A 14,125-nucleotide genomic window follows, 5' to 3' on the forward strand; every position below is an offset into this window, starting at 1 on the left:
GAACAGAACACAGGACTCATAGTTGCCAGTCCCTGTCTGCTTTGTTGTGCTTTGCAGGGGCTGAGCAGACAAGGAAGCTGAGATGGGATGTGGCCCTTACCTTTCGTCCCAGGGGGCTGCAGGTTGTCTCCTGTCAGTGAGCACCAGCCGACAGGAAAGATGTCCCTGGAGTCGTAGCGGCACCAGTAATCGAAGGCACCTCTCCAGCCATCGAATGTCACTAGGACCTCGGAGCCTCTCACCTCCCCAATGGTGGCCGGGCAGATGAAGTGTGGGTTCTTCCTGTCCACTGCCTCCAGCTTCATGCCCGTCTTGAAGAAGTTTTGGGATGGAGACGGTGGCTCCTACAGGGGAGGGTTCAGAAAGGTGGTTACAAAAGAGGGAGTGTGTGTCGGTGTCTCCTGGGCTTGGATTAATCCCCTGCCTACATCATCACAAGAGCAGGGCTCAATGGAGCCAGAACCAATTCAGCCCCATGTCAGAAGGTAAAGGAGGTGGCTCCAGCTTATACCAGGGCTGGTGTAAAATGTGCACCTCTAGGCAAGGTCTCTAGTTATGGCACCCTGTGCCTTCTGCACTCGGGACCAGACAAACCAGGTGACAGAATGCAGGTACCCTGTGACAGCTCCTCAGTGGCACACTGATGCGAGAAAGTGTCTCAGGCAGCCCTGCTTTCAGAGTTCCCAGTAAACCCACTTCACCCTTCCTTGGAGCTGCTTTATTCCCAAACACAGTTCTCTGAATCCCCAACGAAATCCCAACCATAGTACAATTCCCATACCCAGTGTATATAGCCCTTAAACCCCACTTTTCCCAGTGGGCACCCTGCCTACCTCTCTGCTTTCACACCGCACACTGGTACCTTCGGTGACACCTAAGCTCCTGCTCAGTCCTCTTCTGTCCCTCCGCCAGCACAGCCACCCCAGGCCTTCCCACTGGAGTGTAACCCTGCTCTTCCCAGGGCGACCCCACCCCAGCCTCTCTGCTGGGAGCATCCCTCACTGCCTGGCCCTCTCCAGGATCCTCTGGGCCCAGCTCTCTCTCATGGAGACGTCAGCAGGTAAATCCTCCACTGCTCTCCTGCCTTTGGCCCTCTCCAGCTTCAAATCATAGGCACCTCCCACTGCCTTCAGCTCTCTGGTTTGGGCACGCCAGCTAGCAAACCTCTCTTGCTGCTCTCCTTCTCTTCAGCCTTCTTCCAGGGACGACTTTCTGCTTCCTTCTGGAACCTTCCACCATCCCCTGGTAGCTCTCACCCGCCCCTGACTCCCACTCAGGCAGCTCTGATTCACCAGGCCTCACTGGGACTCTTCTTCACTGGCCAAACTGGAGCACCACCTCACAGGGTCCCAGAGCTTGGGTTCCAGCCCAAGCCAGAGTGTCTACACCACAATTAAACAGTCCCTTAGCCCGAGCCCCGTGAGCTGGAGCCAGCTGGCACGGGCCAACCGCAGGCGTCTAACTGCAAGACACACCAGAGAGCTGGCCTGGGTGTCCTGTGCCAAGGGGAGCCCTTTGCACACAATACGATACCTTGTGAAAAATCCGGAGAGGAGCCATCTCTGCTCCATTCAGAGTTTTCAGGAGGAACATGGGCCAAGAGGAGGCATTCAGCCGAAAACCTGCAGAACAGATGCAGAGATGGAGACTATTAAATATTGGTGGGGCCCATTGGGTGAGGCAGCACCAGGTTGCTCTGATGAACACTTTGCATGTCACACCCTCTCCACACTATTCATCCAGCCTCAGCCTTCATGCACCTTAAGCTCCCCCAGCATTTTCCTCTGAACACGGGAAAGCTAGGAATGGCCCTTTATGCAGACTTCCCCACTTGGAAACAATCAGACATGGCTGCGATTTTATTCACTGCAATAAAAGCCCCTGCCCTGGCCCTGCTCACAAAGCACTTTGCATGGAATTAGTGTTTGCATATGGCAGTCAACTGGGTGCAGAGAAGATATCAATGCGCATGGACAGGGTCAGGCCCATGACGTTATCCCTGGTGCATACATCCGTCCTATGGAGGCCAGCAGCTTCCTTGCTGACCTTTCACCCACACAGAGGTGAGTCGCAAGCAGCTAAGATACAGGCATAGGTAGGAGCTGGGCTGGGCAAGATGGTGATAGCAATTGGTACCAATACCATACTGGGCACCTGGGTATCAGGAATGCCCATGGAAGTACCAGGAAGGGGCTTCTAGGGAGCAGAGGGGTATGCTGAGGAGAAAGAGGGTTTCCATGTGTTACTGATGAGCATAGGCACCAACTCTGTGGGTGCTTGGTGCTGGAGCACCCGCAGGGTAAACATTGGCAGGCCCCCTATCAGCATTGGCCCTGCTGATCAGCACCTCCCCTTCCCTCCCGCTCATCGCGATCAGCTGTTCCACGGCATGCAGGAGATGCAGGAGGCTCGCGGGGGGGTGGGTGGAGGAGCAAGAACGCAGCGCACTCGGGGGAGGGGGCAGAACGGGGTGGGAAGAGGCGGAGTGGGGGTCAGAAAAGTGGAGTGGGGTGGGGCCACCATTGGGGTAAAGCCGGGGGTCGAGCACCCGCCCCCCCACCCGGTACATTGAATGTTGGCGCCTGTACTGATGAGTTCCTCATTACAGGGATCTGTACCCGAGAAGCTAAACTATTAGCAAGTATGAAAATGCATCATGTCTGAACAGCAATGCCAGCGACCATTGCTTCCCACCCCACACGTGCCAGCACCACATGGGGGAAAGGAAGGGAACTACGAGGCTTGGGGTTGACATTACTGATCCCGGAAAGGCCAGGCTCTCAGTCCTATTTGGGAGAGTACAGAAACAAAGACAAAAAGGAATAAAAGAACAAAGGAGAAGAGAGAAAATGGAGGTTACAGAAATTGTGCTCGGATACGGTGTGAGGGAGCACCCCTCTGCTAGCCCATTGCCGTGGGCGTTCCGCCAAGGCAAAGTGGGAAGCCCTGGGGGGGCCGGGGGGGAGGGAAGCTGGCAGCTACAGGAAGTGCAGACCCTGAAAGCAGGCTCACAAGAGGAGTCCAGTGCCAGTGCCTTGGCTTGACAGCCTGGCACCTCAGCTCCAAAGGGTCAGTTTCTGATGCTTAGCAAGGGGCTGCCCTTTAAATCCATAGAGCATTTCAAAGTTAACCCCAGGGCTGGACTTCCACGGACAGTTCCCTGGGAACTGCAGCGGTGATGACTACCAGGGGAAGTTCTGCCGTTGTAGACAGGGCCTGAATGTCAGAGATGTCCCAATGAGCTAAGTCAAAGCTGGCATTTTATCTCCGCCAGGGTTCTCAAACTTCATTGCATCGTGACCCCCCGTCTAACCAAACAAATGACTATACACCACCAGGAGAGCACAGCCTGAGCCCACCTGAGCCCTGCCGCTCACAGGGGGAGGGGGGCGGGGGACAAAGCCTAAGCCCAAGCCCTGCCTCCCCGGGGCGAAGTCCTTGCTCTTTGGGGCCCAGCAAGTCTAACATTAGCCCTGGCAACCCCGTTAAAATGGGATCGCGATCCACTTTGGGGTCCCGACCCACAGTTTGAAAACCGCTGATCTACACAGTTCTGTCATGGAACCCTGGAAACAGGGCATGAAAACCAGCTGGTCAGGTAAGCTTGGGAAAGGGGAGAACCTCCCACCAGCCTCAAGTTCACCAGCAAGCAGCCGCTTCGATTCATGCTACCAAGAAACAACAGCTGAACAATGGAGCTTCAGTAGGCAGGAAAGACACCAAGTGAGAGACTTGGCATTTAGTGCCACATACACATGCCAGGCTTTGGTGCTCTGTGGAGAGGGAACAGAGGGCCAGCAGCTCAGGAGTGTGGTTTGTTACCTGTACTTGGGCTATGAGAGATCAGCAGATAAGGGGATGACTATCTACCACCTCTTGCCCCCAACCCTGCCTCTATGACAGATCACAAGAGTAACCAGCTCAGTGACAGGGACTGTCCCATCAGAACCCAGCATGATAGACCCTCCACATCCAGTTCAAACTACCTACCACCTACAGAACCACATGAGATGTGCTGGAAGTCTGTGATGTGATTACTCTTATTGCCCTCTAGTGGCAGACCGAGGAATAGCACAAACACTTCTGTCGTCAGGCCCAAAACAGATCCTTGGGCTTTATATGCAAAATATGCACGTGGGCATGTCCAGGTAACGGCACACGCACAAGATTCAGCTGCCCCTATTGAGTGGCCATCTTATCTCAGGCTGCCTACTGTGAGCAGGCAACAGCAGATGTTATGGGCACAATGCTGGTACTTCATTTATTAAAAACGAGGCTCAATCAAACGTTGACAGACATGGCAGATCTGACTCGCCTGTCAGTGGGAGAGGTACAATGCATCAGAAATGATCAGCTTGCTCATGGCAGGAAGATCCATAGAGGCCAGACTCCAATTTGTTATGAAGCATTTGGAGGAAGTGGGCTGCCTCTCAACCTCACCCTCCGAGTCTCCATCTCTGCAGGCAGGTTTTAGCAGCTATGGCCCATTGGAAATGACAAGGCAACAAGACCCATGGGGTCCAGCCAGTAAGCCAGACCCGGGCCTCTACACTGTGTGCTCCAAAGCTTCAGTTTGGGACTACTTCAACAGCCAAAGGAACCTTCTTTCTCACAGACGAGGTTCTCCAAAACTGATTCATTCTGGCCTCACTAGAGATGTGCAGGAAGTAACTCCATACAGGGTTTCTGCCTCAGCTGAGTGAAGTGAAAAAAGGTGGCTATGATCAAAGGACTGAGATTTCTCATACCTGTGTCTTCTGCACTGAACTGGGTTAGGGACTCACAGGGCCAGATCCTCAGCAGACACACATCAGTGTGGTCTAGGGAACCCACAGTCACGGCATCCTGCGCTGGCAGTGATCTAGGACTCTCATACCCTCACGTGGTAAGGTGTGTGGCTTCCATCCCACACCTCTCCTTTCCCTGCCAAGATCCCTCTTCTTTTGCTCCCCATTCCCAAGTCCCGGCTAGCTGGCAGCCTAGACAGTATGTCCACCTGACCCTCCAGAGGGTGCTTTAGGGGAAATGGTCTCCACTGCACAGTCTCATAGCCTGGTACACTTCTATAGGGACGTGCTAAGTGGACAGGTTCTTTATAGAAACATCTCATGGGGACCTGGGAGCTGAATGACAGCATCACGTTAATTGGGACAGAGTCAGCATCAGTTTGGCTCACCGGAGACCCATTTGGCCACTGCCAAGGAGTGAAGCGGTGTTTAACTGAGAGATATCTTTGAAAAATCATGGCGATCGAGGGAGGTCCCGGATGACTGGAAAAAAGCTAATGTAGTGCCCATCTTTAAAAAAGGGAAGAAAGAAGATCCAGGGAACTACAGGCCAGTCAGTCTCACATCAGTTCCTGGAAAAATCATGGAACAGGTCCTCAAGGAAACAATTCTGAACCACTTAAAGGAGGGGAAAGTGATCAGGAACAGTCAGCATGGATTCCCAAGGGCAAATCATGCCTGACTAACCTAATTGCCTTCTATGATGAGATAACCGGCTCTGTGGATGAGGGGAAAGCAGTGATTGTGCTATTTCTGGACTTTAGCAAAGCTTTTGATACAGTCTCCCACAGTATTCTTGCCAGCAAGTTAAAGAAGTATGGGCTGGATGAATGGACGGTAAGGTGGATACAAACTGGCTAGATGGTCGGGCTCAACGGGTCGTGATCAATGGTTCCATGTCTAGTTGGCAGCCGGTATCAAGTGGAGTGCTCCAAGGGTCGGTGCTGGGGCCGGTTTTGTTCAATATCTTCATTAACGATCTGGAGGATGGTGTGGACTGCACCCTTAGCAAGTTTGCAGATGACACTAAACTGGGAGGAGTGGTTGATATGCTGGAGGGTAGGGCTAGGATACAGAGGGACCTACACAAATTAGAGGATTGGGCCAAAAGAAATATGATGAGGTTCAACAAGGACAAGTGCAGAGTCCTGCCCTTGTTGCCAAGAAGGCTAATGGCATTTTGGGTTGTATAAGTAGGGGCATTTCCAGCAGATCGAGGGATGTGATCATTCCCCTCTATTCAGCACTGGTGAGGCCTCATTTGGAGTAGTGTGTTCAGTTTTGGGCCCCACACTACAAGAAGGATGTGGATAAATTGGAGAGAGTCCAGCGGAGGGCAACAAAAATGATTAGGGGGCTGGAGCACATGACTTATGAGGAGAGGCTGAGGGAACTGGGATTGTTTAACCTGCAGAAGAGAAGAATGAGGGGGGATTTGATAGCTGCTTTCAACTACCTGAAAGGGGGTTCCAAAGAGGATGGATCTAGACTGTTCTCAGTGGTAGAAGATGACAGAATAAGGAGTAATGGTCTCAAGTTGCAGAGGGGGAGGTTTACGTTGGACGTTAGGAAAAACTTTTTCACTAGTAGGGTGGTGAAGAACTGGAATGGGTTACCTAGGGAGGTGGTGGAATCTCCTTCCTTAGAGGTTTTTAAGGTCAGGCTTGACAAAGCCCTGGCTGGGATGATTTAGTTGGGTTTGGTCCTGCTTTGAGCAGGGGGTTGGACTAGATACCTCCTGAGGTCCCTTCCAACCCTGAGATTCTATGATAAGAAATGGCGAATTCCAATATCCAGGCCATTTATATAACTGTAGCCGAATAAAGTTTTAAAAAAACCCGATGAAATGCTGTGTCTGTCACTTTCATTCAAGGCAGGACTGAGAGTTATTTGAAGCAGATGTATTTTTTTCCTTTAAACGGCCTCAAACTGGGTTAGTCTGCTGCCCAGCAGGGAGTCCTAATTAAGAGGAGTGGAGTAATTTAAACCCATCCAGCTGGTGCTCCAGCCAGCGTCTACACTTGATACCCAATTCTCTGTGCTGGCCCTTAGTACATGGGCACAAGTATGCCTGGATGGCTGGAAAGTAAATGTAAAGTGCTGTGGGTTAAGGAGCAATGACTGAGCTGGACTCTCATACTTTACCTTGATTATTCTCTACATTACAACTGAAAGGGTCCAATAAGGCACCCTCCATCCTATGGCTCATGACCATGCTCTGGACACGATGGAAGGGAGGCCTGGTCTACACTAGGGGGTGGGAATCCATCTAAGTTACGCAACTTCAGCTATGTGAATAACGTAGCTGAAGTCGACGTATTTAGATCTACTTACCGTGGTGTCTTCACTGCGGTAAGTCGACGGCTGACGCTCTCCTGTCGACTCTGCCTGCGCCTCTCGCCCTGGTGGAGGTCCAGAGTCCACGAGAGAGCGCTCAGTGGTCGATTTATCGCGTCTAGACTAGACCCCTGCTGGATCAATCACTGCCCGTTGATCCAGTGGGTAATGTAGACAAGCCCTGAGAGAGAAGGGCTGATGGCATGAGAAGAGTATATTGTGTTTCACAGATTTTTAATAGTAGGTAACTTGCAAGTTAGATTGACCACCACTCGCACCAATGTTCCTTCTAATTTTTTCCATCCAGGGGTGGAACACATTTTGTTATGTGCACCGAGGTATGTGGGGATGTGCGCCACTGGTAGAAACAAAAAAACTAGATGATATGTATGTTTTTTAAAAGTTACCATAGGGATAATTAATTACTCCAGCAAGGACAAGTTAGGCATTTTAGAACTCACTACTCAAAGAATTAAACTTAAGTGAAAGAGAGAAATAAAAATTATGAAACGCATTGACCAGTCAACACTAAAATAACACACTCTGAAAGAATAAAATTACAGAGAATATATGTGCATTGCAGGAAGAACCAAGAAGTAACAACAACATTAATGCAAGTATGTGTTGGGAGGTGAGTGAGACCCACAGTGCGAGTGTGTGTTTGTGTGCGTTGTCTCTTTAAGACATACACGGAAAGCTCTCCTGCTCTGCCTTGAGCCCTGCTGTCTCCCCACCCCAGAGATGGGGTATGGGGGGCGGGGAAGGAACTGTGTGCTGGTTGCTGGGGAAATCTCAGAAACAGTGCACTGTCTCTTTAAGAAAGGCACTCAACCACTCACCATTCAGATCTCAGATGCTCTGAGTCCTCCTGAGCCAGGCTGTCCCCTCTGCCCTGCTCTGCAGAGATGGGGTACAGGGGCAGGGGGACACCCTGACATTAGCACCCTCCTCCCCTGCTCTGCACAGGCAGCAGGAGGGTCCCGGGAGCAGCTGCAGGACGTGGGGGGACTGGCACCTGAACACATGCTGGCAGCTGTGCATGCTCTCTAATCAGCTGGGTGCATTTGAATCTCTCCTGCGTGGCCGCCCAAGCGCGCAGCTTACAGGTAACACAGGTGGTGGCCCAAAGTCACAAGCAGTGGCCCATGGTCAGGCCAGCCTAGAGCTGTGTGGTGGGACTGAGAGTATGTCTGCACAGGAGATTCACTCGCGTGGTCTGCACATGGGGCTAAGCCTCCGGGCTGGCGAAGCCCAGGCGTGAGCAGCCACACTGCAAAGCCACACAAGAGTCAGTGAGTCCAAACTGGTGCTCCACTCACCTGTGGGAGGTGCTAGGACTTCTGGTCATATCCCATGGTTCTTAGCACCTCAGTAAGCTGAGCCACTCTGATTCCCAGTGCATTGTGGGAGAACCTGTCTGTTTTGTGCGTGGAGGGAAGTCAGGTTAGTGACAGCCCCTTGGTAAGTATACATAGTGAAACAAGCCCTGGTAGGCGAGTACAGTCCATGCCTTCCTGTACTGAGCAGGGAAAGCAAAAAGGGTACTAGGTATCCCCCCACAGCTTGTGGCTGTTTTCCATTGGTCGGATGACAGGATTTCAGGCTCACCCAGAGGGGGCTGCAGCATCCCTCCATTCTTCTCGCAGTTCCCTATGGGCTGGATTTCAGCAGAGTCCACCAGCCGCCAGAAGTCATTCTTGTTGTCGCTGCCATCGAGACGCAGGCGCAGCCGTGCGCCTGTCAGACCCACCACAGTGGCGATGCAAGTGGAGGTGGTGTTTCTGGGGTCCTGGGCTTCCAGTTTCATGCTGATCTTGAATTCATTGCTGGGCGGAGTGTACGACTGCAGAGAACAAGAGCCAAGACTTCACATATGACCCATTTCCTTCCCAGAACCCCAGCCCCAAGACCCACTGCTCCTGGCAGCTGAGGATGGACGGTGCCCTCCATGCCAATGCTGGAACAGGTGCCACAGACAGCAGCAAGGGGAGCTCAGTGAACAAAGGCCCTGGCACCCACTCACAATCTATCGCCTTTCACCACACGTTTCACCTTGAGCCAGCCCCTTTTCTGGGGCCTTGCCCCATCTGAGACACCCACCAGCATAACACACAAGGGGCTATTTAACAGCCCCCAACACACACAGACTGTCTTTTGCTTTTAAAATACAATAAAACAAATACATTTTGAGTGGGTAAGGAAGGAGCTCCAAGCAAATGCCTGCACCAGCTGTAGCACAGGCTTATCTTGGAACTCCCCAGACAGTTCAGCTGATGCATCTTGACCCACCCCCTCCTGCTTGCTCTGTCCTGGGCCCTCACATCAACTTGAATGATGATTTTGGGAGCTCGCATCTCCAGGCAACATAGCCAGATACTGGATACTACAGCCCAGGAGACAGTGAAACAGCTTACCAAGATCCAGGGAATTTTGCAGAAGGGAAGCTGTGCAAGAAACTCCCTTTACTGGCCTGCATCTAGTGAAATCTAAATCATAACTATACTAAGCAATGATCCAGTTTATATACACTTCCCTCCAGCACCTGAGCTCAGCTGACACACACACAACTTTGACGTTCCCACCCATCCACATCTGAGAGTTACGTCCCCTGGGTTATTCTATACATTTATACAAGCCATGAATGTTTTCTCTTTTATCTTTGCTTAACCATGCACAGTCCAGCCAAGGGTCCGCTTTCCCTGCTGCTCCTCCCTCTTGGATTAAAGGGCCAGAGCCTATTTCTAAGGCTTGTCCTGAATCGGAGCTCTAGGATCACAAACAGACTCTCGCCCCCTGCACCCAAGACGCCACCCAACAAATTACCTGCTTGAAGCAATGGGCAGGAGCTGGGATGGCACATGTTTCTTTCAGGTATTTATCCCAGGTGAAGTGACCTGCAAAGAGGGGGGAAAAGGGGATTAAAATGGGACCCTAGAAAACAGCAAAAAGCTCAGGAAAGCAGCCACCCAGGGCTCCTTACACCATTATTGCCAGATCTCTACCCGAGAGATGAGAAGAACTGGCTTGTATTGGCCTGCCCAATGCACCACCCAAATCCTGGATTTCCAGGCTGGAGTGGGGAGGTGTTAGCACTGCGTTGGGTACAAACTGCTTTTCTCCCCAATCTCACAAACCCATAGGCTGCATGATGATGTAAGCTGCCAGAGGAGAAAGCAGAGTTTCCCAGCGAATTGCTCCTTCAGGCGATACATTAAACACGCTGCTCAGTTTTGGAATCAAGAACAAGTCACTGAAGGATGAGATCTCAATCACCCCCAAGTTAAGAGCAAAGCCTGATCCTCTATTGACTTTATGGCTTCTGCCTTAGCCAGGGCTCTTTTTCCTCTTAAAAAACCAAACCCATCTGGGCAGGAATCATCCAGTTTGTAGTAGCTGATTAGTGGACTGGTCAGCAATAAATCACCTCTCCTGGACAGTTAGTTTGTAGCGTAGGGTCTGTCTACACTGCAATTAAAAACCTGTGGCCGGCCCATGCCAGCTGACTCAGGCTCACGGAGCTCGGGCTAAGGGGCTGTTTAACTGCACTGCTGATGTTCGGGCTTGAGCTGGAGCCAGGGTCTCGGACTGCAGCCTGAATGTCTATAGGGCAGTTAAACAGCCCCATGGCTGTGACGTGCGCAGTGTAAACACGCTTTATCGCCAGGGGAAGAGCTCTCCTGGCGATAACCAACCCCCCCCCCCCCCCAAACGAGGGGTGAGAGCTTTATCACCAGGAGTGCAGCTCCCAGCGATAAAGCACTGTCTATACTGGCGCTTTTCAGCACTAAAACGTTTGTCACTCGGGGGTGTTTTTTCACACACCTGAATGACTAAAGTTTTAGCACTGAAAGTGGCAGTGCAGACACAGGCTAAGTGAGTGTCTAATCGCAGCCCAGACATACCCTCCAGGCAGGGATTTACAGAGGAGATCCTATTCAATGCAAAGGCTCCTTCAGCTGGAAACCGCCACTAGGGGAAGGGCTGAGCACATTTTATCACTGTCTGCCCTGCTCTTCAAAGGTACATGGAGGGCCAGGGAAAGTGTTACACTTCCCAAGAAGACTTCTTATTAAATGAGGAATTTACTGAAGTGGCCCAAGCAGATCAAGACTCCTGCCACTTAGACTGAGCAGATGAGAAAAGATCTTTTACAAGAGCCTGCATGACATTAGCTTCTATTAATCCAAACAGCACCCAAGAGACCTCTATTTTCAAATCATCACAAGAGCACCAGTGGCAGAACAATTATAGAGTCAATTACAGTTCTCATTATGCACATCAGGTTTTTAATCAGCTTATTATTTGATATAAAAGCTTTATTAAGGAGCAAATACAAGGTGCTGTGATTAAGCACCCAAAGGTCTGGAAATGCAAAAGTTAATGTTATACACACAACCTTCACTCTGCCCCATGTGTATATGCAGGAAGAACAACAACAGAGTCTGTGAGGACATGATCACTTACTATCTCTCAAATACATCAGAAACACCATTCGTCTATAATCTTACATGCACACTAGTAGAGCACACATTTTTTTATTCTTTTACACTGTACTTAAACTTGTTTCATTGCTATAATGGCCCAGTATATTTCTGTTGACAGATTGTTAATGTAAGCGCTCCTCTCTCTAAGACATGTATTTTAAGCAGTTAGTCAGCACCCATTGTCTCTTCAAATATCATGGCCTCCCATAGCTGCAATCCCGAGGATGAAAGGCTTAACTGAAAAGCAAACTGAGGGCTGGTTTACACACAAAAGTTGTCCCAGTTTAACTAAAGCTGTGATTTTAAACTGGTTTAGTTAAACAAGTGCAACTTTGTGAGTGGACATTCTTACATATCATACAAACTGAACCAGTATAAGCCAGGTTTAAACCAACCTGCACAGACACTAAGTGCCTAAATCCCTTTTGAAAAAGGGGCTGAGGTGCTTTTAAGATTTTTACCCAAAAAAGCTTTTATTTTTTACACTATGGGAGAAGTGGGTTTATTTTCCTCCTCTCTCCTCTTATGCAACACCACTCAAAGCCTTTCTGCTCGAACTTTCTAAATGAATCCACCTTTTGGCAGAGACCAGACCTACAAGATTCCAGACTGAACAGTGAATTTTGAAGAAAGCTGTGTGCCACTGAAAACAGTGCGTTAGGATGGAAACTTATGTAAGCTTAAACTCTAGTGTTCATTGCTGCCATCTCACTAGAACGTGAGCAGACATACGGCAGTGAAACAAAGACTCACAGTTCTCAAGGGGTCTTTTTGGTAACTATTTATTTTTAAAGAATTGAAGCAAAAAAGGGGGGCATAGAGGATTTCTCTGTTTAATGAAAACGGACTTTTTTTAAAAAGAAGAACAAGTGTGGCACACTTTGGGCCCCACAATCTTGTATTGGTAATTCCTTTATATACATACGCACCCATTTAATTACAGGACATTTCTTTTAAAAATCACTCCCTCGTAGACAATGAATGGCACAGATAACTTACGATGAACTTTGGATGACTTACACTTGTGCATTCTACACAAATGCAATGTATTAGTAGCAGAAGTGATAAAAATTCCTAGACCTTTGTGTAATGCTTTTCATCCATAGATCTCAAAGGGCTTTACAAAGGTGGGCAAATACCATTACCCCATTTTACAGATTCCAAGTGGACTGACACGAGAGTTTTGTCAAGGAAGGGAAAGCAGTCAGTGATGCAGAACAGGGCAGGATATAGCCACAAGTTTTTTTGGCCAGGGAGTAGAGAACATATCCAGAGCTCTACACTGGGAAACAGAGCAAACAATTTAATACAGATATAATAGGCTTGGTCATCTTAACCTTGGCTTCTCTGGTCCCTCCCCAAATTGATCCAAACATGATTATTAACTTGCACATTCAATTCCAACTCTATCTGCACTGGAGCCTAGCACCTCTGGTGCACACTCTACAGAGAGCACAGGAGCCAGACGCCAAACCACCTTCTGATGACATCTTAAAGGAATGGTACAGTCATCGATTATAATACCACTGGGATCATCTAGTCCGAGCTCCCATATAACAAAGGCCAAATATTCTGTTTTCAGTATTCTGTTACTATTCGTACATTTTGCTAGCTTTAAATAAATCAGATATGATAGTGGGCTATGGATCATTCTGCCTCTAGGGCCCAGGTTGGTAGCAACTGAACATTGCTGAATGGCTGTTCAGTGGGTTATACAAAATGAGTTGGTGGCTGTAGTCCAGTTCTTAGTGAGCTCTTCACTTCACATAAACTAGCATCTCAACTGGTGCTAATTGGGCCCCTTGCTGGCTGACTCAGCAGAGGAACCGAGGACTGAATAGACCATGAAAACCGAACTCTCTCACCCCTAAAAACATAAAGCAGTGAAGCATGTGGACAGAGTAGAGAGACAAAAGCTTGCCTTGTTGATGCCTGCTCTATGGGAAAAGAGTTTGGTCTCTAGCACTGTCTGGCATCTTTCCCTAGCACTAAATTCACTTCTCATCAGACACCCCACCCCACCCCACCCCCACGCGCGCACACACAAATTTTGGCCAATATGCAGAGAGCATCACTCTTTCATGAACCGGAATGATCATACGTTCAAATAGGGTTTGTTCGGCAGAGTGAAATAAACCAGTATGCTTACAAAATAACAAAACCAGAAAATGATGTGAGGAACATGCCATAATACAGAGTTACAGCTGGGACTTAAACACACAAGAGCCAAGAAGTTCAAAGCTACACCACCCCAAGTAACTTTGCCAGCATGAACATACTGTCACTCTTCTTTGCTCTAGGCAGTGCCTTGCTCCATGAGTATCCTCGATGAAGGTCTTAATCAGTGTGAGTAAAAGTGGGAGAATTGGGCCCTAGCCCACTTTAAAAAACCACTTACTAGAGAAAAACACTCTGTGTGCACAAGGGGTCAAGTTATGGGACTTGTGACCAATGTAAGTCTTAACTCCCTGACTTGCATTGGTTTAAATTCACAACCATATGTTGTACTTAATGCAA

The 14,125-nt window shown here is 49.4% G+C and overlaps 1 protein-coding gene across 7 annotated transcripts in view; it reads right to left on the bottom strand.

Moving 5' to 3' along the window:
• The window catches only part of SCMH1 (Scm polycomb group protein homolog 1), a 107,397-nt gene that overhangs the window by 59,444 nt on the left and 33,828 nt on the right, over positions 1-14,125 (bottom strand). For all 7 annotated transcript variants that reach the window (XM_044997987.1, XM_044997983.1, XM_044997980.1 and 4 more), the window contains 4 exons: positions 9,948-10,018; positions 8,733-8,967; positions 1,534-1,622; positions 101-344 (listed from right to left, as the gene is read on the bottom strand). In XM_044997987.1, the coding sequence (XP_044853922.1) occupies positions 101-344; positions 1,534-1,622; positions 8,733-8,967; positions 9,948-10,018 (639 nt within the window). The remainder of the gene's footprint in view (positions 1-100; positions 345-1,533; positions 1,623-8,732; positions 8,968-9,947; positions 10,019-14,125) is intronic.

The sequence above is a fragment of the Mauremys mutica genome, chromosome 23, assembly GCF_020497125.1.
Source record: "Mauremys mutica isolate MM-2020 ecotype Southern chromosome 23, ASM2049712v1, whole genome shotgun sequence".
Taxonomy (NCBI): domain Eukaryota; kingdom Metazoa; phylum Chordata; order Testudines; family Geoemydidae; genus Mauremys; species Mauremys mutica.